This window comes from Cervus elaphus, chromosome 4, assembly GCF_910594005.1.
Source record: "Cervus elaphus chromosome 4, mCerEla1.1, whole genome shotgun sequence".
Classification (NCBI taxonomy): Eukaryota; Metazoa; Chordata; class Mammalia; order Artiodactyla; family Cervidae; genus Cervus; species Cervus elaphus.
Window position 1 is genome coordinate 46,598,297 of NC_057818.1, and position 20,949 is coordinate 46,619,245.

At 58.4% G+C, this 20,949-nt stretch overlaps 1 protein-coding gene across 5 annotated transcripts; it reads left to right on the forward strand.

The window, feature by feature from the left end:
* Positions 1-325: 325 nt before the first annotated feature.
* On the forward strand, positions 326-20,660 carry KMT2B (lysine methyltransferase 2B). 5 transcript variants are annotated; one of them, XM_043892084.1, is made up of 38 exons: positions 519-898; positions 2,028-2,100; positions 2,337-2,531; positions 2,676-4,336; positions 4,550-4,663; positions 4,757-4,907; positions 5,184-5,463; positions 5,625-5,680; positions 5,928-6,206; positions 6,498-6,592; positions 6,866-6,964; positions 7,083-7,196; positions 7,325-7,471; positions 7,569-7,664; positions 8,112-8,229; positions 8,754-8,867; positions 9,024-9,208; positions 9,282-9,371; positions 9,455-9,559; positions 9,680-9,753; positions 10,348-10,463; positions 10,559-10,650; positions 10,730-10,867; positions 11,499-11,657; positions 11,896-12,016; positions 12,100-12,178; positions 12,298-12,458; positions 13,475-13,702; positions 13,784-15,080; positions 15,165-15,254; positions 15,332-15,441; positions 18,578-18,715; positions 18,799-18,873; positions 18,979-19,156; positions 19,442-19,549; positions 19,667-19,750; positions 19,862-19,991; positions 20,082-20,660. In XM_043892084.1, the coding sequence occupies exons 1-38, from the start codon at positions 536-538 to the stop codon at positions 20,355-20,357; spliced, it is 7,989 nt and encodes a 2,662-aa protein (XP_043748019.1). In that variant the 5' UTR covers positions 519-535; the 3' UTR covers positions 20,358-20,660. The 5 variants fall into 5 exon arrangements, with proteins under 5 accessions (XP_043748045.1, XP_043748035.1, XP_043748027.1 ...); XM_043892075.1 differs by having other exon boundaries at positions 518-898; positions 2,337-4,336; XM_043892110.1 differs by lacking the exons at positions 18,799-18,873; positions 18,979-19,156; positions 19,442-19,549; ... (1 more) ...; positions 19,862-19,991; positions 20,082-20,660 and adding an exon at positions 16,409-16,498 and having other exon boundaries at positions 326-898; positions 2,337-4,336; positions 18,578-18,713.
* The last annotated feature ends 289 nt before the right edge of the window (positions 20,661-20,949 follow it).

Below are 20,949 nucleotides of genomic sequence, written 5' to 3' on the forward strand. Positions count from 1 at the left end.
TACCCAGCCCACGCCTCCTGCAGTCGCGAACTTCATCTCCCAGTGTCCCTGAGGGTCCCAGGGTCCAAGGCCCGCTGCACTCTGGGAGTGGTAGTTCACGCGGGCCGCTGGTCTCGACAAGAACAATGGGAGGGGTCTGGGGCGAGAACCACATCTCCCGGAGGCCCGGGAGATGGCTTTCTGGGCCGGGTCAGGCTCCCATAGTCCCAGTTCTCGCGGCCCTAGCTCGCGGCGGAAGGAGCGAGGCGCTCGAACTACATTTCCCGGAGGCCCTTGCGCCTCGCCCTCTCCCGCCGCGACGCGGGGTCTAGGCTCTTTAGGTGCGGTCTAAGGGTGACCAGCCGGCCGGCCTCGGACTCCCGCTCCCGTGGTGCCCCGCGCGGCCGGCCCAGCCCCCGGCTCGTGTCGGCCCCGCGGCGGCGCTGGTTGTTGTCGTGAGCCTAAGCCGCCCCGCCCCTCCTCTGCTCCCCTCCCCCCGGCCCTGCGTACGGGCCGCCCCTCCCCCCGCCTCCCCGGCCCCTCTCACGGTGCCAAGATGGCGGCGGCGGCGGGCGGCGGCAGTTGCCCCGGGCCTGGCTCCGCGCGGGGCCGCTTCCCGGGCCGGCCGCGGGGCTCCGGCGGGGGCGGGGGCCGCGGCGGACGGGGCAACGGGGCCGAAAGAGTGCGGGTAGCTCTGCGGCGCGGCGGCGGCGCGGCGGGGCCGGGCGGAGCCGAGCCCGGGGAGGACACGGCCCTGCTCCGTTTGCTGGGACTCCACCGGGGCCTGCGCCGGCTCCGCCGCCTGTGGGCCGGCCCGCGCATTCAGCGGGGCCGGGGCCGGGGTCGGGGCCGGGGCTGGGGCCCGAGCCGGGGCTGCCTGCTGGAGGAGGAGAGCAGTGACGGGGAGTCCGACGATGAGGTGAGGCAGTCGGAGGCGTCCCCAGCGCCGGGCGGGGCGGAGGCAGGGGGCTTCCATGGGTCTGGGTGGCCCTGAGGGGTGGCGTGGGGAAGCGGAGTCCTTAGGGCTCTTGGGGAGGGAAAGGGCCCTGGAAATAGGCAGGGGAGGAGGTAGGCTGTGCGGAGCTGTCGGTGGAAGAGGCCTCTGAAAGTGGTTAGAGAAGCCTGAGCTGCCGCTGAGCACTTCGGCTCGAGGCAGGTCCTGCTGAAGTGTCCTGGGCTGATTTTTCTTGGTAGTTGGCAAAGCCAGGGCTGGAGAGATTTGGGCTAGGAAGCTATAGGACTGCATGCCCAACCAGTGGTGGTTGACAGCAGAAGCGTGGCTTGAGTGGATGCAGGCTAGCCTGTGGACCTAGGCTGTGGACCTGCAAGCTGCCCCACCCGGCCTCAGAAGCTCCAACACATCACATTTCACCAGTGCCCCAATTCTTCTTCGGACTAAAATGGGGAGAGGGGAGAATGGTGGAGGGCTTCCTCTTGCGGGCAGAGGTGGAAGAGATATGGGATGTAGGTGAGACTGGGCACTCGAGCAGGTCTGAGTTCAATTCAGGATTTATCACCAGTCTCTCAGAAAGGGCTCGAAGGTGTGGGTTGTATTGCTTAGGACGGTTTGTAGGCACCTGAGGGCTCACCGCAGGTCATAATATGATAAACTACTTAATACACGCACATGCACACCCCACTTGGGTGCCACAATTCCCATTTTTCATTCAGAGAGAAACAACAGCTTGAGAGGGTATAGACAGAGGTTCTACTTTTTTCTGAGTTGGAGGATGAGGGAATATGAGGGTAGTGGCTACTGCCTGACATAGGAAGACCCTGTTCTGTTCCCTTTGAGCCAGTGGACCACTGATGGCTTGTGCTGGTGTGGTCTGAAACTGGGGATGCAATTTCAAAATACATTCTGTCTCCATCCCTGGGAAGATATTGTGTATTTTCCCCGCTCACCTTCGAGTCGTTTTAGTTCATTTGTAAATAGGGATACGTTAAGGGGGAGCTGGGGATATTCCTCAATACCTGAGTCTCAGGCTAAACAAGGGCTTTGGCACTGACTGCTGTTTCTCCCCTCCACCCTTGGTCCCCTAAATCAGGAGTTTCAGGGTTTTCATTCAGATGAAGATGTGGCCCCCAGTTCCCTGCGCTCTGCGCTCCGATCCCAGCGAGGTGAGTGATGGGGAAACTCTACCTCTGTAGCTTTATAGGAATGTTACTCTTGCTTTTTGTGTCAGCTCTGCCCTGCTCTAGAGTCTCCATCAGTTACCAAGTGTGTTCTGTGTCAAAGCCCCAGCTAGGCTGGGTTGTGGGGGAAGCAGACAAGTCAGAGTCCCTGCACTCCTGGAGTCTTCCCTCTGTCTGCAGGGCCAGCTTGACCCATCTCCCCACACCTATTCTCCTTTTAGGTCGAGCCCCCCGAGGTCGGGGCCGCAAGCATAAGACGACCCCCCTTCCGCCTCCTCGCCTAGCAGATGTGGCTCCTACACCCCCAAAGACTCCTGCGCGGAAACGGGGTGAGGAGGGCACAGAACGGATGGTGCAGGCACTGACTGAACTTCTCCGGCGGGCCCAGGCACCCCCAGCCCCCCGGAGCCGGGCATGTGAGTCCTCCACCCCCCGTCGGTCTCGGGGACGGCCCCCAGGACGGCCAGCAGGCCCCTGCAGGAAGAAGCAACAAGCAGTAGTGGTGGCAGAAGCAGCTGTGACAATCCCCAAACCTGAGCCCCCACCTCCTGTTGTTCCAGTAAAACACCGAACTGGCAGCTGGAAGTGCAAGGAGGGGCCCGGCCCAGGACCTGGGACCCCCAAGCGTGGAGGACAGTCTGGGCGAGGAGGCCGTGGAGGCAGGGGCCGAGGCCGCGGCCGGCTCCCCCTCGTGATCAAGTTTGTTTCAAAGGCCAAAAAAATGAAGATGGGACAGTTGTCCTTGGGACTTGAATCAGGTCAGGGTCAAGATCAGCATGAGGAAAGCTGGCAGGATGCCCCCCAGGGAAGAGCTGGATCTGGGCAAGGAGAGGGCCCCTGCTGGAGGAAGGAGCAGAAGCTGGAGGAGGAGGGAGAGGAGGAGAAAGAAGAGGAAGATGAGGAAGAGAGAGCTGTAGCTGAGGAAGCAATGGTGCTAGCCGAGGAAAAGGAAGAGGCAAAGCTGCCATCACCACCCCTGACTCCTCCAGCCCCTCCACCTCCTCCATCCCTGCCACCCCCCTCAGCATCTCCTCCATCCCCACTTTGCCCTCCCCCCCCACCTGTGTCTCCTCCTCCCCCACTATCCCCCCCACCACCTCGTGCCCCCGAGGAGCAGGAAGAGTCCCCTCCTCCCGTGGTCCCAGCTACATGCTCGCGAAAGAGGGGCCGGCCTCCCCTGACTCCCAGCCAGCGGGCAGAGCGAGAAGCTGCTCGGGCAGGGCCAGAGGGCACCTCTCCTCCCACTCCAGTCCCCAGCACTGCCACAGGAGGCCCTCTGGAAGACAGCCCCACTGTGGCCCCCAAAAGTACCACCTTTCTGAAGAACATCCGACAGTTTATTATGCCTGTGGTGAGTGCCCGCTCTTCCCGTGTCATCAAGACACCCCGGCGATTTATGGATGAAGACCCCCCCAAGCCCCCAAAGGTGGAGGTCTCACCTACTCTACGGCCTCCCATTGCCACCTCCCCACTAGCCCCCCAGGAACCAGCACCAGCCCCCTCTCCACCCCGTGCCCCAACTCCTCCATCTACCCCAGTCCCACTCCCTGAGAAGAGACGGTCCATCCTAAGGGAACCCACATTTCGCTGGACCTCACTGACCCGGGAACTGCCCCCTCCTCCCCCTGCTCCTCCACCGGCCCCACCCCCACTTCCTGCCCCTGTCACTCCTTCCCGGAGGCCCCTGCTCCTTCGGGCCCCTCAGTTTACCCCAAGTGAAGCCCACCTGAAGATCTACGAATCGGTGCTTACTACTCCTCCTCTTGGGGCCCCTGAAGCCCCTGAGCCAGAGCCGCCTCCTGCCGATGACTCTCCAGCTGAGCCTGAGCCGCGGGCAGTGGGCCGCACGAACCACCTCAGCTTGCCTCGATTTGCCCCTGTGGTCGCCACTCCTATTAAGGCTGAGATACCCTCCCCTGGGGCTCCAGCTCCCAGCGGTGGGCAGCAGCCTCACGCTCAGCTGCAGCAGCCCCTACAGGCCCTGCACACCCAGCTGCTGCCCCCCGCACTACCACCGCCGCAGTCACTGCTGCAGCCGCAGTTACAGCTGCAGCCGCCGCCACAGCCGGCGCCGCCACTGGAGAAGGCCCGGATCGCAGGCCTGGGGTCCTTACCACTGTCTGGTGTGGAGGAGAAAATGTTCAGCCTCCTCAAGAGAGCCAAGGTGCAGCTAATCAAGATTGACCAGCAGCAGCAACAGAAAGTGGCGTCTTTGATGCCGGTGAGCATGGTGCTTTGGCCAGGCCCCTGCACCCAGTCACTCAGGCTCAATTCTCTGCAGTCACTTTACCTCCTGTCTCTCAGGACATCTTCTAGTGTTGCAGGGAACCCTCCAAGCCCGTCTTTCCTCTGTCCCCCAGCTTCTCTTGGGTTCCTTCCCTGGCCCCATTTGTCCTCACTCTCCAGCCTCTGACACTATTTATTCCCCCACCAGCCCAGCCCTGGAGGGCAGATGGAGGAGGTTGTGGGGACTGTCAAGCAGATCCCAGATAGAGGTTCTGTCAAGTCGGAAGATGAATCAGTGGAAACTAAGAGGGAGAGACCATCGGTATGGAGGGGGGAGAAGGCCCTCTGGGGAAGACTGGCAGAGGGAGTGTGAGGGGCAGCTCTCCACAGGTATTCCTGGTTTCTTCTCCCCCAGGGCCCCGAGTCCCCTGTGCAAGGACCCCGCATCAAACATGTGTGCCGTCACGCTGCTGTGGCCCTGGGTCAGGCCCGGGCCATGGTGCCCGAAGATGTCCCCCGCCTCAGCGCTCTCCCTCTCCGGGATCGGCAGGACCTCAACGCGGAGGGTAGGGGCGGGTGTGTTGTGGGGAAGTTTTGAGAGCTGTGTCAAATTTGGGGGTAAGTGAAGGAATCAAGAACTTGGGAGAATGGCAGCTGAGTAGGGTGCTTAGGGTCAGGTGGCAAGTGGGTTGGACTGCTAGGTCTTAGAGCGGACTTGGGAATACCTGGAGCCTGAGCATGGTGGGAAAGTGGGGCCGGTTGAATGGGATCTCGGGGAGGTCAGGGGACTGGGGTAGAACTCCTGTGCTTTGTGGTCCATCCCCACCTCTCCACTGCACTAGATACGTCATCAGCATCTGAGACCGAGAGCGTCCCATCCCGGTCCCAGCCGGGAAAGGTGGAGTCAGCAGGGCCCGGGGGAGACTCAGAGCCTGCAGGGTCTGGAGGGACCCTGGCACATGCACCCCGGCGCTCACTGCCCTCCCATCACGGCAAGAAGATGCGGATGGCGCGGTGTGGACACTGTCGGGGCTGCCTGCGTGTGCAGGACTGTGGCTCCTGTGTCAACTGCCTGGACAAGCCCAAGTTTGGGGGCCCCAACACCAAGAAGCAGTGCTGTGTGTGAGTAGCTGGGGCGCAGGCTCCATTCCTACCCATGGTTGTCAGTCACCCAGGCCTCCTGCCCCAGCAGAGCAGTGGGATTGGCATCCTTGTGGAGAGCTTCCTCTCTTCCCCCAGACCACCAGTCCCCTACCCTGGTGACGTGCTGCTCCCCTCCCCAGATACCGGAAGTGTGACAAGATAGAGGCACGGAAGATGGAACGGCTGGCCAAAAAAGGTAACGAGGCTTGAGAAGCATTTCTTTACACAGTCTTACTGAGATGCATGGTATGGAGGAGACCATGTCTTTCTCTGCTCTCTTTCCTTTATCTTTGCAGTCCACCTCTTTTATCATTTTTCCCATTGCGCACTTTTGTATCTTCTATACTTGTTTTCTTCTGCCCTGCTTTTTTCTGGCTTTTCTCCATCCTAGTGTCCATGTCCCTGGCTGAGCTCAGATCCTACTAAGTCCCCTGTTCCCACAGGCCGGACGATAGTGAAGACGCTGTTGCCCTGGGATTCCGATGAATCTCCTGAGGCCTCCCCTGGTCCTCCAGGCCCACGCCGGGGGGCGGGAGCTGGGGGGCCCCGGGAGGAGGTGGTGGCCGCCCCGGGGCCCGAGGAGCAGGACTCCTTCCTACTGCAGCGCAAGTCAGCCCGGCGCTGCGTCAAACAGCGACCCTCCTATGATATCTTCGAGGACTCGGATGACTCAGAGCCCGGGGGTCCCCCTGCTCCTCGGCGTCGGACCCCCCGGGAGAATGGTATGAATTGTTGCTGCTTTCGCTATCAGTCCTGTGTGTGGAAGGCTTAGGACTCCCCAACCCAAGGCTCTGTCAGTCTCCAGGAGAGTGAGTGAAGAGAAGGGTATGGTTTTAGTGGGCAGGGAGAACGGGTGCCGGAGGTTTTCAGTAGGTTATTGAACAAGGTTCATGTCATCCTCATGGACTTGGGCTCATTAAAGGCCTGGGGATCCGGAAGTCACATGGGGTGGTAGAGGAGGGGGGATGGGGCAGAGAAGAGGGGGAACCTCACCACTCCTGTGTCCTGCCTAGAGCTGCCAGTGCCAGAACCAGAGGAGCAGAGCCGGCCCCGCAAACCCACCCTGCAGCCTGTGTTGCAGCTCAAGGCCCGAAGGCGCCTGGACAAGGTCAGCATAGCCCCACACCAAGAACCTGAGACCTGTGTAAGGCATGGCTCCATCCCAGGGAGTTTCCTGACAAGTCAGGGTCACAGGCTCACCTGAGTGCTGTAGTGTGTCCATGCCAGAGGACAGGCCCTGGGTGGGTGAAGCAGGCATATCTCTCTGGAAGGTCAAGTAGGACCTAGGCAAAAGGCAGGTTGGCGTAGGCTGGAGAGAGGGCAGTGAGAAGTTGGTAAAGGGTTCGGCTGCAGCCCTCTGAGCACCACTGTCCTTCCCTAGGATGCTTTGGGTCCTGGCCCTTTTGCCTCTTTTCCCAATGGCTGGACTGGAAAACAAAAGTCTCCAGATGGTGTGCACCGGGTTCGTGTGGATTTTAAGGTATGGTTTAGGGTGGTGGGAAGAAACATGTTGGTTACAAATGAGAACCCTGGTCTTTAAGTTTGGATCTTGCTATGTTCCTGGCTGCTCCCTGATTCTTCATCTTCTCTTCCCTCAGGAGGATTGTGATCTCGAGAACGTGTGGCTGATGGGTGGCCTAAGCGTACTCACCTCCGTGCCAGGGGGACCACCCATGGTGTGCTTGCTGTGTGCCAGCAAAGGCCTGCATGAGGTTGGATCCCTTCCCCTTCAAGTCTCCGTTAGCCCTGACTGCCTGGTTTTTGGGCCCTCTCAACAGGGTCACCCTCCCTGGCCTCCTGGCCCCTCACTCTGCCCATTGTTCACTCTCCCCACTCCTAGCTGGTGTTCTGCCAGGTCTGCTGTGACCCTTTCCACCCATTCTGCCTGGAGGAGGCCGAGCGGCCCCTGCCCCAACATCATGACACTTGGTGCTGCCGCCGCTGCAAGTTTTGCCATGTCTGTGGGCGCAAAGGCCGGGGATCCAAGGTTTGGGCACAGGGGCGTGGCAGTGGCAGCCTGGAGGAGAGGGGTGTCTCTGAGCCGGTGGGTTTTGCCATTGCTGTCTTTCTATGATACCCTATAGCACCTCCTGGAGTGTGAGCGCTGCCGCCATGCTTACCATCCAGCCTGTCTGGGGCCCAGCTACCCAACCCGGGCCACACGCAAACGGCGCCACTGGGTGAGAGATGAAGCCCCCTCTCCTGGCTGTGGAGCGCTAATTAATGCCGCCACCACCCCAGGACTGCTCTAGGCCAGGGCTCTTGGGGGTGGGAGGGTGGAGGTCCTCTTAAGAGTTTGATAAACATCACAAGTCCTCTTCAAGAATTTCGCACAGACGAGATTTCTGTGCAGAATTTGCATGTAATGGTTTTACAGGCTCATGGATTCCGTAGTCCCCTGCTGTAGCCTCATCTCTTCCCGTCTCAGTCTGCCAGTCTCCCCACTTCATCTCTCTCCTGCCCTGCTGCTTTCCCTCTCCATCCTCCTCTTCACCTCTCCCACACACCTGTTCTTCTTACCCATCCTTCCGTATCTGTCTCATGCCCACTCCTCTTTGCCCCTCCCCACTTTGCACTGCTCCAGCCTGGTGTCTGGTTCTCCCCCTAACATTGCCCTGCCTCTCCAGATCTGCTCAGCCTGCGTGCGCTGTAAGAGCTGTGGGGCAACTCCAGGCAAGAACTGGGACGTCGAGTGGTCGGGAGATTACAGCCTCTGCCCCAGGTGCACCCAGCTCTTTGAGAAAGGTGGGGACCTGGCAGGGGACCGGGGCCCCGGGGGCCACCGGGGAGTGGGCCAGGTTCCTAGACAAGCAGTTGGAAGAGATACTCTTTGCTAGTATTTCTCCACTCTCTTCTACCTCTGGAGCCTTTCTTTCCATTCAAAGTACTCTTTTGTAGGAGCCCTTCTAGTACTTGGAGGGACACGGCCCCTCTGAGGGCAGTGGGAGTGGAGGGCTTGGACCCCACTCTCATGGTGGTCCTGGAAGTACCTCCTAAAACCTTAAGTCTCTGCTGAGCTATCTGAAGACGTGGGCTTCCTCATTGGCTCAAGCAGCAGGTTTAACAAGGCTCTTTGCATTGTGAGGCCTTGGGGCTGCAGAGTTAGGAGAGCAACCTTATCCTTAGCCAGCCTTTGGGGAGTGGTAGGGACCCAAGTGGGGCAGGACAGGGCAGCTCGTGCAGCAGTCGTGGGGCAGCTGGCCTCCATGCCAGGCTGCTGAGGGCAGCTTATGGCACCAGCCCCTCTGACTTGCTTTTTCTTGTTCCAGGAAACTACTGCCCGATCTGCACACGCTGCTATGAAGACAATGACTACGAGAGCAAGATGATGCAGTGTGCACAGTGTGACCACTGGGTGCACGCCAAGTGTGAGGGGCTCTCAGGTGAGTGGACGGAAGGCTGGGGTGTGGCCTCAGCCATGTCCTGCCCTTGGCCGCAGGCTCTCAGGGGACAGCAAAATATTCTTAGTGACCTGGGGCAGTCTGAGAACTTCCACGTCACTGAAACCATTTTTCCCTTTCCTGCCCTGGCTGTTCTAGATGAAGACTACGAGATCCTTTCAGGGCTGCCAGACTCGGTGCTGTACACCTGTGGGCCGTGTGCTGGGGCCGCGCACCCCCGCTGGCGAGAGGCCCTGAGTGGGGCCCTGCAGGGGGGCCTGCGCCAGGTGCTTCAGGGCCTGCTGAGCTCCAAGGTGGCAGGCCCACTGCTGCTGTGCGCCCAGGTCTGCGGGCCCGGATGACTGGACGGGAGGGGCCCGGCCCAGCACGAGCCCTGCTGACTTCCCCTCTTTGCAGTGTGGGCAGGACGGACAGCAGCTGCACCCAGGGCCCTGTGATCTGCACGCTGTGAGCCGGCGCTTCGAGGAGGGCCACTACAAGTCTGTGGTGAGTGGGACACTGAGGAGCCGCTGCCTGCCTGGGGGAGAGGATTAGGGTTGGGGCTCAGGTCCTGACAAACCCCCTTACAGCACAGCTTCATGGAGGATGTGGTGGGCATCCTGATGAGGCACTCTGAGGAAGGAGAGATGCTGGAGCGCCGGGCTGGAGGCCAGACCAAGGGGCTCCTACTGAAGGTGAGCTCTTTGGGGGCTGCCCTGAGGTTGGCTTGCATGGTAGCGGGGAGGAGAGTGGGTTCCTGCCCTCACCACCTCTCCTGGGGAAGACAGTTCTCATTCTGTTAACCCGCTCCCCAGCTGCTAGAGTCTGCGTTCGGCTGGTTCGACGCCCACGACCCCAAGTACTGGCGACGGAGTACCCGGCTGCCCAAGTGAGCAAGGCTGGGTAGCAGAGGGGGAACCAGGGAGTGAGGGCAAAGGCAGGGGCACCTGCGAATCCAGGGTCCAGCTGGACTGAGAAAAGACAAGGAGCAGGCTGAGGGTCTTGGAGGGCAGTGGGGCCAGGATGAGAGTCCCTCATGGTTCCAGACGAGCAGAGACTCGTATTGTGTGATTAACTCTGACTTTGGGTGTACATTATGCAAGGTGGTGTTGGGGACAGCAGTGGGCAAGCCATGTTTGAGGGGTTGGGCAGGCACTGATAACCTAGACAGTTAGGGCTTTGATGGGGAGGCCCAGGGGCTGTGGGAGCCCAGAGGAGGTGCCTACCTAGGAGCCTCGGGCCTGAGACTTCCCAGAGAAATGACATCTAAGCTGAGAAGTGGAGGAGATGTATTCTGGGCATGGAGAACAATATTTTATGTGGCAAAGGAGGCACAAGAGGGTCTGGCTTGTTTGGAAGGCTGAGAGAAGTTCCACATAGAGGACAGAGCGGGTCATGGCATAATCAGGTTGATACCATGGGTGGGCCCTAGTTCAGCACCCCTCTGTTAGATGTGTCAGAGGCTGACCCTGCCTGTCCACAGCGGAGTCCTTCCCAATGCTGTGTTACCCCCATCCCTGGACCACGTCTACGCTCAGTGGAGGCAGCAGGAACCAGAGACCCCAGAATCAGGGCAGCCTCCAGGGGATCCCTCAACAGGTACTGGGCAGTTGGGGCTAGAAACTCGATCGCCTAGTTGGTGGGCCAGGCTCCAGGTCCTCATTCTTTGACCGTCCTTCCCACACCCTTTCCAGCTTTCCAGGGCAAGGATTCAGCTGCTTTCTCACATCTGGAGGACCCCCGTCAGTGTGCGCTCTGCCTGAAATACGGGGATGCGGACTCTAAGGTGAGGGCTACTGCATGAAGACCCAGGTTGTAGGGTCTGGTCTCTGACTCCTCCCCTCACACCATGACTCTGCCCCCAGGAGGCGGGACGGCTCCTGTACATTGGGCAGAATGAGTGGACACACGTCAACTGTGCCATTTGGTCAGCCGAAGTGTTTGAAGAAAATGACGGCTCCCTCAAGAACGTGCATGCTGCTGTGGCTCGAGGGAGGCAGATGGTGAGGGCGCGGGCCTGGAGAGGGGGCAGTTCTCGGGGGCTGGGGTGGGGCTCAACTCCAGTAGAGACAGCTCTGGTTTCGCGGTTTCTGCCACAGTTTGTCCTCGGTGCCTGTTTTGGCTGTCCAGGACTCTAGTGCTGCAGCGAAAGCAAGTCTTATCCTATTTGTGCTGTCTGGTTTAATATGGGTGTGAAGCCTGGGAGACTAAAAGTTAGATAATCTCCTGTTACTAAGCTTGTGTGGCATTTACCTGTTACTCCATCCCTGTGAGGTGAGGTGCTGCGTGGGAACCCCTCCTCTGTGGGTTGCCGTCAGCTCACCCTCAGGAAGTAGGATGAGAGAGACCTGCCACAGCGGGCAGAGGTGAGGGTTCAGTGAAGTAATACGGGCTCCATGTTAGAACAGCATGAGGAAGCCTTAGCTCCTGTTATTTTTCTTCCTGCTACAACTGTTTCAAGGAGTCTGCACTTGTTTTGATGTGCGCCTAGGCCTGGATGCCACTGGTGGGGAGGGAATGTGCCGTTGTTCTGTGAGGTGCTAGGCTCGGCAGGGGCCCAAGGGAGTCTTTGAGGACAGCGATGCTGGGTGTCAGGCCCTGGCTTCCTCGCTTAGCAACCCCTTCTGCCCATAGCGCTGTGAGCTCTGCCTGAAGCCTGGTGCTACGGTGGGCTGCTGCCTCTCCTCCTGCCTCAGCAACTTCCACTTCATGTGCGCCCGGGCCAGCTACTGCATCTTCCAGGATGACAAGAAGGTGTTCTGCCAGAAACACACAGACCTGTTGGATGGCAAGGTGGGCCCTCGCCTTGGGGACGCAGTGCCCCACTGCGCTCTCCTCTTCCTCTCAGGGAGCCTGTAGCCCCTCGGGCCTCACCCAGCTCCCTCTTAGTGTCCCTTCCTTGTTCCCTTACCCTCCGCCCTCAGTCATTTAGTCAAGCCCCTTGACTGACCAGTCTCTGGAGCGAGCCTTCCCTCACATCCCCCTCACCCCCTCACCAATCCAGCAACCCCATTTGCCACCCACCTCCCAGGAGATCGTGAATCCTGACGGTTTTGATGTTCTCCGCCGAGTCTACGTGGACTTTGAGGGCATCAATTTCAAGCGAAAGTTCTTGACGGGGCTTGAACCTGATGCCATCAATGTGCTCATTGGTAAGCAGCTTGCTCTCTCCCCTCGTCTTCCTGACCCTGCCTAGGCCCGCTCGCCTGACCTCTCCCACCCACCTATACCATAGGTTCCATCCGGATCGACTCCTTGGGCACTCTCTCTGACCTGTCAGACTGTGAGGGACGGCTCTTCCCCATTGGCTACCAGTGAGCAACCCAAGGGGCGTTGGTGGGGCTGGGGGCCTCCAGGGCTGGATCTTGTTTCCCAAGTTGTCCTGACCCTTTTGTCCCACACGCACCCCCCCCACCAACCTTACCCCCGCCAGGTGCTCCCGTCTGTACTGGAGCACAGTTGATGCCCGGCGGCGCTGCTGGTATCGGTGCCGGATCCTGGAGTATCGGCCGTGGGGGCCAAGGGAAGAGCCAGTTCATCTGGAGGCAGCAGAAGAGAACCAGACCATTGTGCACAGTCCTGCCCCTTCCTCAGGTACGGCCTTGGAGCTCACGCATTTTCTTCCCCGAGTGCTGCCCTCCACAAACAGCTACCCACCAAGCCTTGTTCTCCTGTGCCCTAATGAAATCCCAGGATGTTTGCCATTGTTCTGTTTGTTGTAATGATGGTAGCTTAAGATTAATTTCATGCCAGGAAGTGAGGAGAGAGGTGTGCACTAACTGCTCGTGAGGTTGGCAGCTTCTGGACAAATGTAGGGAGCATTTATGGCCACCTGACTTGGGGCTCCGTGCTTGTGTTATGCTCCCCACAGCCCCTTGAGAAAGGGATAAGCTCCTCTGTACATCCCAGAAAGGACATAGGGGCGGAGCCAGGATTCAACCCTAGATCTCCTCATTTCCTAAACTGACACCCTCCCCTCCATGCTAGCGCTTAGGGCAGGTTGGCAGGAAGCACAGAATGGGCTCAAGGACTGGTAGCCCACTGGGAGGAGGGAGAGATGTGGATTGTGCTTGCGGGCAGGGTGTTTGTTCTGGGTTGGAGCACAGCATGGAGAGAGGGGAAAGAGGGTACGGCCATCCTGGCTGGAAACACGGGAGTGTTGGGCGGAGGCGGCAGAGATCAGCTTGTACGGATTGGGTGGAGCCAGGGAATGGGGCGCCACAAGCGCCAGGATGGGGTGGTTGCGTTTGATGTGGCTGGGATGTGCAGCGCAAGTGAGAAAGTGGTAGGACTGGCCGTGCTGGAGGGAGGGCAGTACCCTGCGTGGGGCCTGAATCTGGGAGAGAACAGCAGGCACCCAGGAAGTGAGGAAATGGCAAAGGTTGAGTGAGGGGGGTCACAAAGGGACTCTGAGCCACGTGTATGGGGAGGTTTTGCAGAAGCCAGAGAGGTTTGAGACCTGGGCGATGACTGGGAACGCAAGCACCTTGTGCCCAGGTCAGGGGCCAGACGGAGAAGGTGTGAGTGCCTCAAAAGAATGAAAGGTGTGTGAGCAGAGGCTTTCACAAGGAGCCCCCGCCACCCACGATGCCATTTTCTTGCCTCTCTAGAGCCCCCAGATCATGTGGACCCCCCGCCAGATACAGATGCCCTTATCCCTAGAGCTCCTGAGCACCACCCATCCGTTCAGAACCCGGACCCCCCACCTCGGCTGGATCCAAGCAGTGCCCCTCCTCCAGCCCCCCGCTCCTTCTCGGGGGCTCGAATCAAAGTGCCCAACTACTCACCATCCCGGAGGCCCTTGGGGGGTGTGTCCTTTGGACCCCTGCCCTCCCCTGGTGTGTACCTGGAAGTCCTGGGGAGGGGTGGGGCAGGGTGAGGCAGGAACTTCTGGCTGACACCAACCCTTCTCCCTACAGGAAGTCCATCTTCTCTGACCCACCACATCCCTACAGTGGGAGACCCGGACTTCCCAGCTCCCCCGAGACGCTCCCGTCGCCCCAGCCCTCTGGCTTCCAGGCTGCCACCTTCACGGCGGGCCTCTCCCCCTCTCAGAACCTCTCCTCAGCTCAGGGTGCCCCCTCCTACCTCAGTCGTTAGAGCCCTCACACCTACCTCAGGGGAGCTGGCTCCCCCAAGCCGGGCCCCGTCTCCTCCACCACCCCCTGAAGACCTGGGCCCAGACTTTGAGGACATGGAGGTGGTGTCAGGACTGAGTGCTGCTGACCTGGACTTTGCGGCCAGCCTGCTGGGGACTGAGCCCTTCCAGGAAGAGATCGTGGCTGCGGGGGCCGGGGGTAGCAGCCACGGGGGCCTGGGGGACAGCTCAGAGGAGGAGGCCAGCCCCACCCCCCGCTACGTCCACTTCCCTGTGACTGTGGTGTCTGGCCCTGCCCTGGGCCCCAGTGCCCTCCCCGGAGCCCCCCGCATTGAACAGCTGGACGGAGTGGACGACGGCACCGACAGCGAGGCCGAGGCAGTCCAGCAGCCTCGGGGCCAGGGGACTCCTCCTTCAGGGCCGGGAGCAGGCCGGGCGGGGGTCATCGGGGCTGCAGGGGACAGGGCCCGACCTCCTGAGGACTTGCCGTCAGAGATCGTGGATTTTGTGTTGAAGAACCTAGGGGGGCCTGGGGAGGGGGTTGCTGGACCCAGAGAGGAGCCCCTCCCCCCAGCACCTCCCCTGGCCAATGGCAGCCAGCCCCCTCAGGGCCTGCCCCCTAACCCAGCTGACCCCACCCGGACGTTTGCCTGGCTCCCTGGGCCCCCAGGGGTCCGGGTATTGAGCCTGGGCCCTGCCCCTGAGCCCCCGAAACCTGCCGCATCCAAGATCATCCTCGTCAACAAGCTGGGGCAGGTGTTTGTAAAGATGGCAGGGGAGGGTGAACCTGTCTCACCCCCAGTGAAGCCACCGCCTCTGCCCCCTCCCATGCCCCCCACAACTCCCACTTCCTGGACTCTGCCCCCAGGACCCCTGCTGGGTGTGTTGCCAGTAGTAGGGGTGGTCCGCCAAGCCCCGCCCCCACCCCCCCCTCCGTTGACGCTGGTGTTGAGCAGCGGGCCCCCCAGCCCGCCCCGCCAGGCCATCCGTGTCAAAAGGGTGTCCACCTTCTCTGGCCGTTCTCCACCAGCGCCTCCACCAAGCAAGACTCCCCGGCTGGAGGAAGATGGAGAGTCCTTGGAGGACCCCCCCCAGGGTTCAGGGCCTTGTGGCAGTGGGTGAGTGAGTGTGGCCAGGCTGTGGAGTGGGAGAGAGGTGGGCAGGGGAAGGCACTCAGCCTTCTTACGGTGCCCCTACCCCAGGTTCAGCCGAGTGAGGATGAAAACGCCCACCGTGCGTGGAGTTCTCGACCTGGATGATCCTGGGGAGCCCACTGCGGGGGAAAGTCCGAGGTGAGTGGCCAGCCTCCTTTCCCTGGAGGCTCTGGTACTGCTGTCCTTTCCTCCTTCTGACAGGTCTCTTCTCACAGGCCCCTCCAGGACCGGTCCCCTCTGCTGCCACTTCCTGAAGGTGGTCCTCCCCGGGCCCCTGAGGGTCCCCCTGACCTGCTGCTTGAGTCCCAGTGGCACCACTACTCAGGTAGGGACCAGCCTCTCCCTCTCACTGCCTCCCTCCCCCATGCTTGTCTCAGCTGAGTAACTGGCATACATAATTGGTTCACTTTAAACACTTCCTGGGTGTTGCACATTGCACACTCAACGTGGATACAAGCCTGAGGCAGAGTGCTAGTGTTGCAGAGATACCCTTAGGAGCTTGTGGTCTGTGGCGGAAACAGACATATGCCTGTCCAGTGTCCCCTAAAGGTCAAGGAAGGGCTTCAGAACTTCGTGTGCCAGGGTCAGAGGGTTAGATACCTAGTAGAGCCAAAGATGGGGTTCTGGGGATCATTCAGAAAGGGTTCAGCCCACTTGAGACCCAGAGGAAGGGCAAGAGCAGTAGGGAAGTCAGAGGAGAATGGTGTCCAGAGGCTCAGGGAAGGCAGTAGTCGGCCATCCCAACTGCTGCAGAGGACACCATGCACGTGGGCTCTGGGAGAGGTGTACTGTCTGTGCAGGTAGCACAGGGCGGGGAAGATGTCGTGTCAGAGTCTAAAACTGAAGACAGTGGGTGATGAGGAAGCCAGAACAAAGCCCAGGCACCTCACCGAAAAGCTCAGCTGAGAGTCTTGGGTAGGGGGAGGGGGGGGGGGGAGGGTGAGACAGACTTACAGGGGTTTTATGTGAGGGCTGTGAAAGCAAAGGCAAGAAGGAAGTTGAATGGGACTCCTGGATGGAAAAGGAGGTGGGAGGAGGTGTGGCAGTCAGGTTTGAATTGGAGACCCCTGAGACAGAGGGAAGGACAGGAGGAAGGTGTACAGGCATACCTCGTTTTATTGCCCTTCACTTTATCACATTTTTACAAATTGAAGGTGTGTGGAAACCCTGCATGGAGCAAGTCTTATCAGCGTCGTTTTTCCAACAGTATTTGCTCACTTTGTGTCTCTGTGTCACACTTTGGTAATTTTCATAATACTTTAAACTTTTTCATTATCTGTTATGGTGATCAGTGATCAGTGATCTTTGCTGTTACTATTGCAAGAAGATTACAACTTGCTGAAAGCTCAGATGATGGTTAGCATATTTTAGCGATAATTAAGGTATGTACATTGTTTTTTTTTAGCCATAATGCTGTTGCACATTTAAGAGACTACAATGTAGTGTAAACATAAATTTTATATGCCCTGGGAAACCCAAAAGATTTGTTGACTTGCTTTATTTCAGTATTTACCCTAATGCGGTGGTCCGGAACTGAACCCGCAATATCTGCGAGTTATGCCTGTACTTGCAGAGATAATGAGACATCAGGAAGCAGGATGGGGCACTTGGAGCAGTTCTGGCTGATGGACTCAGAGAAGCTGGAAGGGCAGTGCTCTGCTGGTCATGGAGGGCAGGGGGAGAGGGAGTGGGCTCCAGCCAAGTAAGCTGGTAATTGAGCAGCCCAAGGCTCAGAATTTCTTGTGGCCCCAGTCCTGTTGGAATGTGTGGATTTTCTCATTATGTAGAGCTCAAATGCTGAGTAAGGAAGTGGAGCGAAGTGGACTGAGACTTTAGCTGAAAGGCTACTTACAGGGTCAGAGATGGCATAAGGAGGTGGTAGTGACCATGACAGACAGGGCCCTGCCCATAGGGACCAGACACATTTTGCTAGAGGAAACCGACATGTAATTAGCAAGTGCACTTCAGCTCAGAATGACCGCTGTGAGAAAGAAGCCAGTGAGAGTGTGCCTGGGTGAGGCCTCTGTCTACAGACTGATCTGTGTAGCTGTGTTCAGGGAACGGAATGGAAGTGAGAGTGGAGAAAGGCGGAAGAAGTCAGAGGAGGACCCTGGGTCACTTGGAGGCTTGGCGATGATGTGGGTCACACAGCAAGAGTTAGGTTTAGTCTTGCTTAGGACCAGAGGGTGGGCATGTGGGCAGGTTGACCCAAAGAAGTTATGCGGGAAGAAAGTATGGCCATGTGAGTCCTGCCTCTCCTAAAATGTGCTCCATTCAAAACATTTGCCCCCGTCCCACTCACCCTAGGTACAGTGGTCGGGCCTCAGTTCACATCCTGCTTGAGCCAGTAGCATCATTTGCTGCATGGATCCCTCCCTCCTTGATGCACTTCCGCTCCTGGCTTCCAGCCCTCTCCTCACCTTTGGTCATGCTTCATTGTTCTAGCCTGTCAACTTTGGTGTGTCCCAGGACCCTGACCTTGACTCTCGGTCTCCACTTATTCCTGAGTTCTCTTGTCTATCATCCTGGCTCTAAATCCCATCTCTAATTCTGATAGCTCCCAAATCACTAGCCAGGCTCCTGTATCCTGCTGCCCGCCTGCCATCTCTGCCACAAGTTGAAAGGGGAGGTTTTCTAAGAGGGATCTCTGACTCTGTGTGTCCTAAACTGAGTTCTTGACTTTCACTATAAACTTGTTTCTCCCTTACCTTTACTGCCTCAGTCAGTGGCCGTTGTATCCTTCCAGTTGTTTAGACTCCACACCTGGAGTTGTCCTTGACCCTCCTGTTTTTCACATCCACTCACCTATGTTAGCTAGGCTTTCTGTTCTAGCTTTAAATTCTTTAGCCCTTGAGAAGTCCCTCATAGTGTACATATACTTGATTCTGTGAGTATGGGCTTTTTATAATACTATATTGGTAATCTTTACAGAAATGGGGTGCACATTAAAAAATTGTTGTTTAGTCAATAAGTCATGTTTACCTCTTTTGTGACCCCATGGACTGTACTCCAGCAGGCTCCTGTGTCCATGGGATTTTCCAGACAAGAATACTGGAATGGGTTGCCGTTTCCTTCTCCAGAGAATCATCCCGACCCAGGGATCAAATACACGTCTCCTGCTTGGCAGGCAGATTCTTTACCACTGAGCCACCAGGGAAGCCCACTTAAAAAAACACATGTGCAAAATAGTTCTCCAGTATTTTAAATTTTGTGTGAGATTCAGAAGAATGAGGCATTTGTGATAGACTGAATTTGAGTGAGCTGTGAACATGTCCTACAGAAAAGGGACTAAAAACAATGTCCATTCTGTAGGATTCATGGGCAAATATTGCAAGAGGAAGGCCATTAAATCTAGTAACTGTGCTTATACCCGAGGAGGAAGGGAAGGCAGAGGGGAGCCAGGGACGTTTGAGTCAAGGAAGGGTGACCCTCCCCAACTCTGATCTGCTCCCTGGGACCAGGTGAGGCTTCAAGCTCCGAGGAAGAGCCTCCATCCCCAGAGGACAAAGAGAACCAGGCCCCTAAACGGGCTGGCCCACACCTGCGTTTCGAGATCAGCAGTGAGGATGGGTTCAGCGTAGAGGCAGAGAGCTTGGAAGGTGAGTTGGGGATAGTGTTGACAGGGAGGGGAGATGTTCAATAGAACATTATCCTGACAGCTCTGGCCCTGCCCTCTCCCCAGGGGCGTGGAGAACTCTGATTGAGAAGGTGCAAGAGGCCCGAGGGCATGCCCGGCTCAGACATCTCTCCTTCAGTGGTAATCGAGGGGGGTCCACAGGGATGCTGGGAGCTAGGATGACTCCCAGTTGACAGGATGGGCCTCCGACATGACCAGTGTGTCTTCACCGTTGACTCTCCCCAGGAATGAGTGGGGCAAGGCTCCTGGGCATCCACCATGATGCTGTCATCTTCCTGGCAGAGCAGCTGCCCGGGGCTCAGCGCTGCCAGCACTACAAGTTCCGCTACCACCAGCAGGGAGAGGGCCAGGAGGAGCCACCCCTGAACCCCCATGGGGCAGCCCGCGCTGAGGTCTATCTCCGGTGAGAGGTCTGGGGTGTGGCGCCTGGGTCTGGGTAGCCCTAGAGGAGTTCTCAAGGGTGGGAATTTAGTCTGCACAGATTGGAAACTGAGGTCTGAGAAGACACTAGGCTACTCCAGAAGTTGTTTCTGGAGACCACATCAGAAGAATGAACCCTGTCTCTTCCCTTTTGCTGTGTCTTCAATAGTAGCAGTATTCTTCCTGCCCCCCCAGCAGCAGGCCCAGGCCAAAGAATAGATGAAAGAATGGCTATGAACCTCCCTCCTTTTCTCCCTCCCACCTGCAGCAAGTGCACCTTTGACATGTTCAACTTCCTGGCCTCCCAGCACCGGGTGCTTCCTGAGGGAGCCACCTGTGACGAGGAAGAGGATGAGGTGCAGCTCAGGTCAACCAGGTATGGGGGGCAGGCCGGGGTGCTGGGGGTGGTCTGGAAGGGCCCAAAAGAGAGTAATCGGGGCAAGAGAAGTCATTTCTCGGTACCGGCCTGTGTGACACTGCCATCCCCCACCAGACGTGCCACCAGTCTGGAGCTGCCCATGGCCATGCGCTTTCGCCACCTCAAGAAGACATCCAAAGAGGCTGTGGGTGTCTACAGGTTCGTGGGGTTGTGGGGAGGATGCCCTTTGAGTGGACAGGCAGGTGCCCTGGTCAGGGGCTGCCTTGGTTCAGTCCCCCTGACCTCCCCCTTACCCATCCTACCCTGCAGATCTGCCATCCACGGGCGGGGCCTGTTCTGTAAGCGCAACATCGATGCCGGCGAGATGGTCATTGAGTACTCTGGTATTGTCATTCGCTCTGTGCTGACTGACAAGCGGGAGAAGTTCTATGATGGGAAGGTAGGCTCTGCCAGGCCATGGGAATGAGGCAGCTGAAACAGGGCGGTCCATGGGAACAGAGCCTCTGACGTCCCCACCCTGTCCCTGTAGGGCATTGGGTGCTACATGTTCCGCATGGATGACTTTGACGTGGTGGATGCCACCATGCATGGCAATGCCGCCCGCTTCATCAACCACTCGTGTGAGCCCAATTGCTTCTCTCGAGTCATCCATGTGGAGGGCCAGAAGCACATCGTCATCTTCGCCCTGCGCCGCATCCTGCGTGGTGAGGAGCTCACCTATGACTACAAGTTCCCCATTGAGGATGCCAGCAACAAGCTGCCCTGCAACTGTGGCGCCAAGCGCTGCCGTCGCTTCCTTAACTGAAGCAGTGGCTGCCTGCCACGCCCCCCGCTGCCATCTTGCCCCTAGCCTGGGGGCTCCCTCGTCCCTCCTAGAGCATCTCACCCCCACCCTCGTGTTCAGGGTGGATGTGGGCCTGCAGGTGGCGAGGGCCCTGCCTCCACCCCTCCAGCCCACCCAGCAATCGCCCCCTTCTTGCCCTGGGGGCCCAGGATGTAGATATTGTACAAAAGTTTCTAAATCCCTTCTTTTCTATGCACTTTTTTATTTAAGGGGGTGGGATCCCAGGTGGGAACCCCCCCACAATAAAGTCTGTCAATGTTTGGAGAGGTGGTCTTCCATTTGTATGGTGCTGGGGGCAGGTAGGACCTCCTGTTTCTCTCTGCCCCACCCCCATCCTGAGCCAGGGAAGCCCATCAGCCTGAACAGGTAGGTAAGAGGGCATGGTTCAGAACTAAAATTGTGGGGTCTCTTAAGGCTCAGAGCTAAATACAGTAACTCTTCTGGGTTAGAATCGAACTAAGTCCCTGTAGATGAACTCTCCCAGGGGGAGCAGGGTCTTTTCTCAGAGGGGACCCTGGTTGCCCAGAGGTAACCCACAGCTGGTCTTGTATGT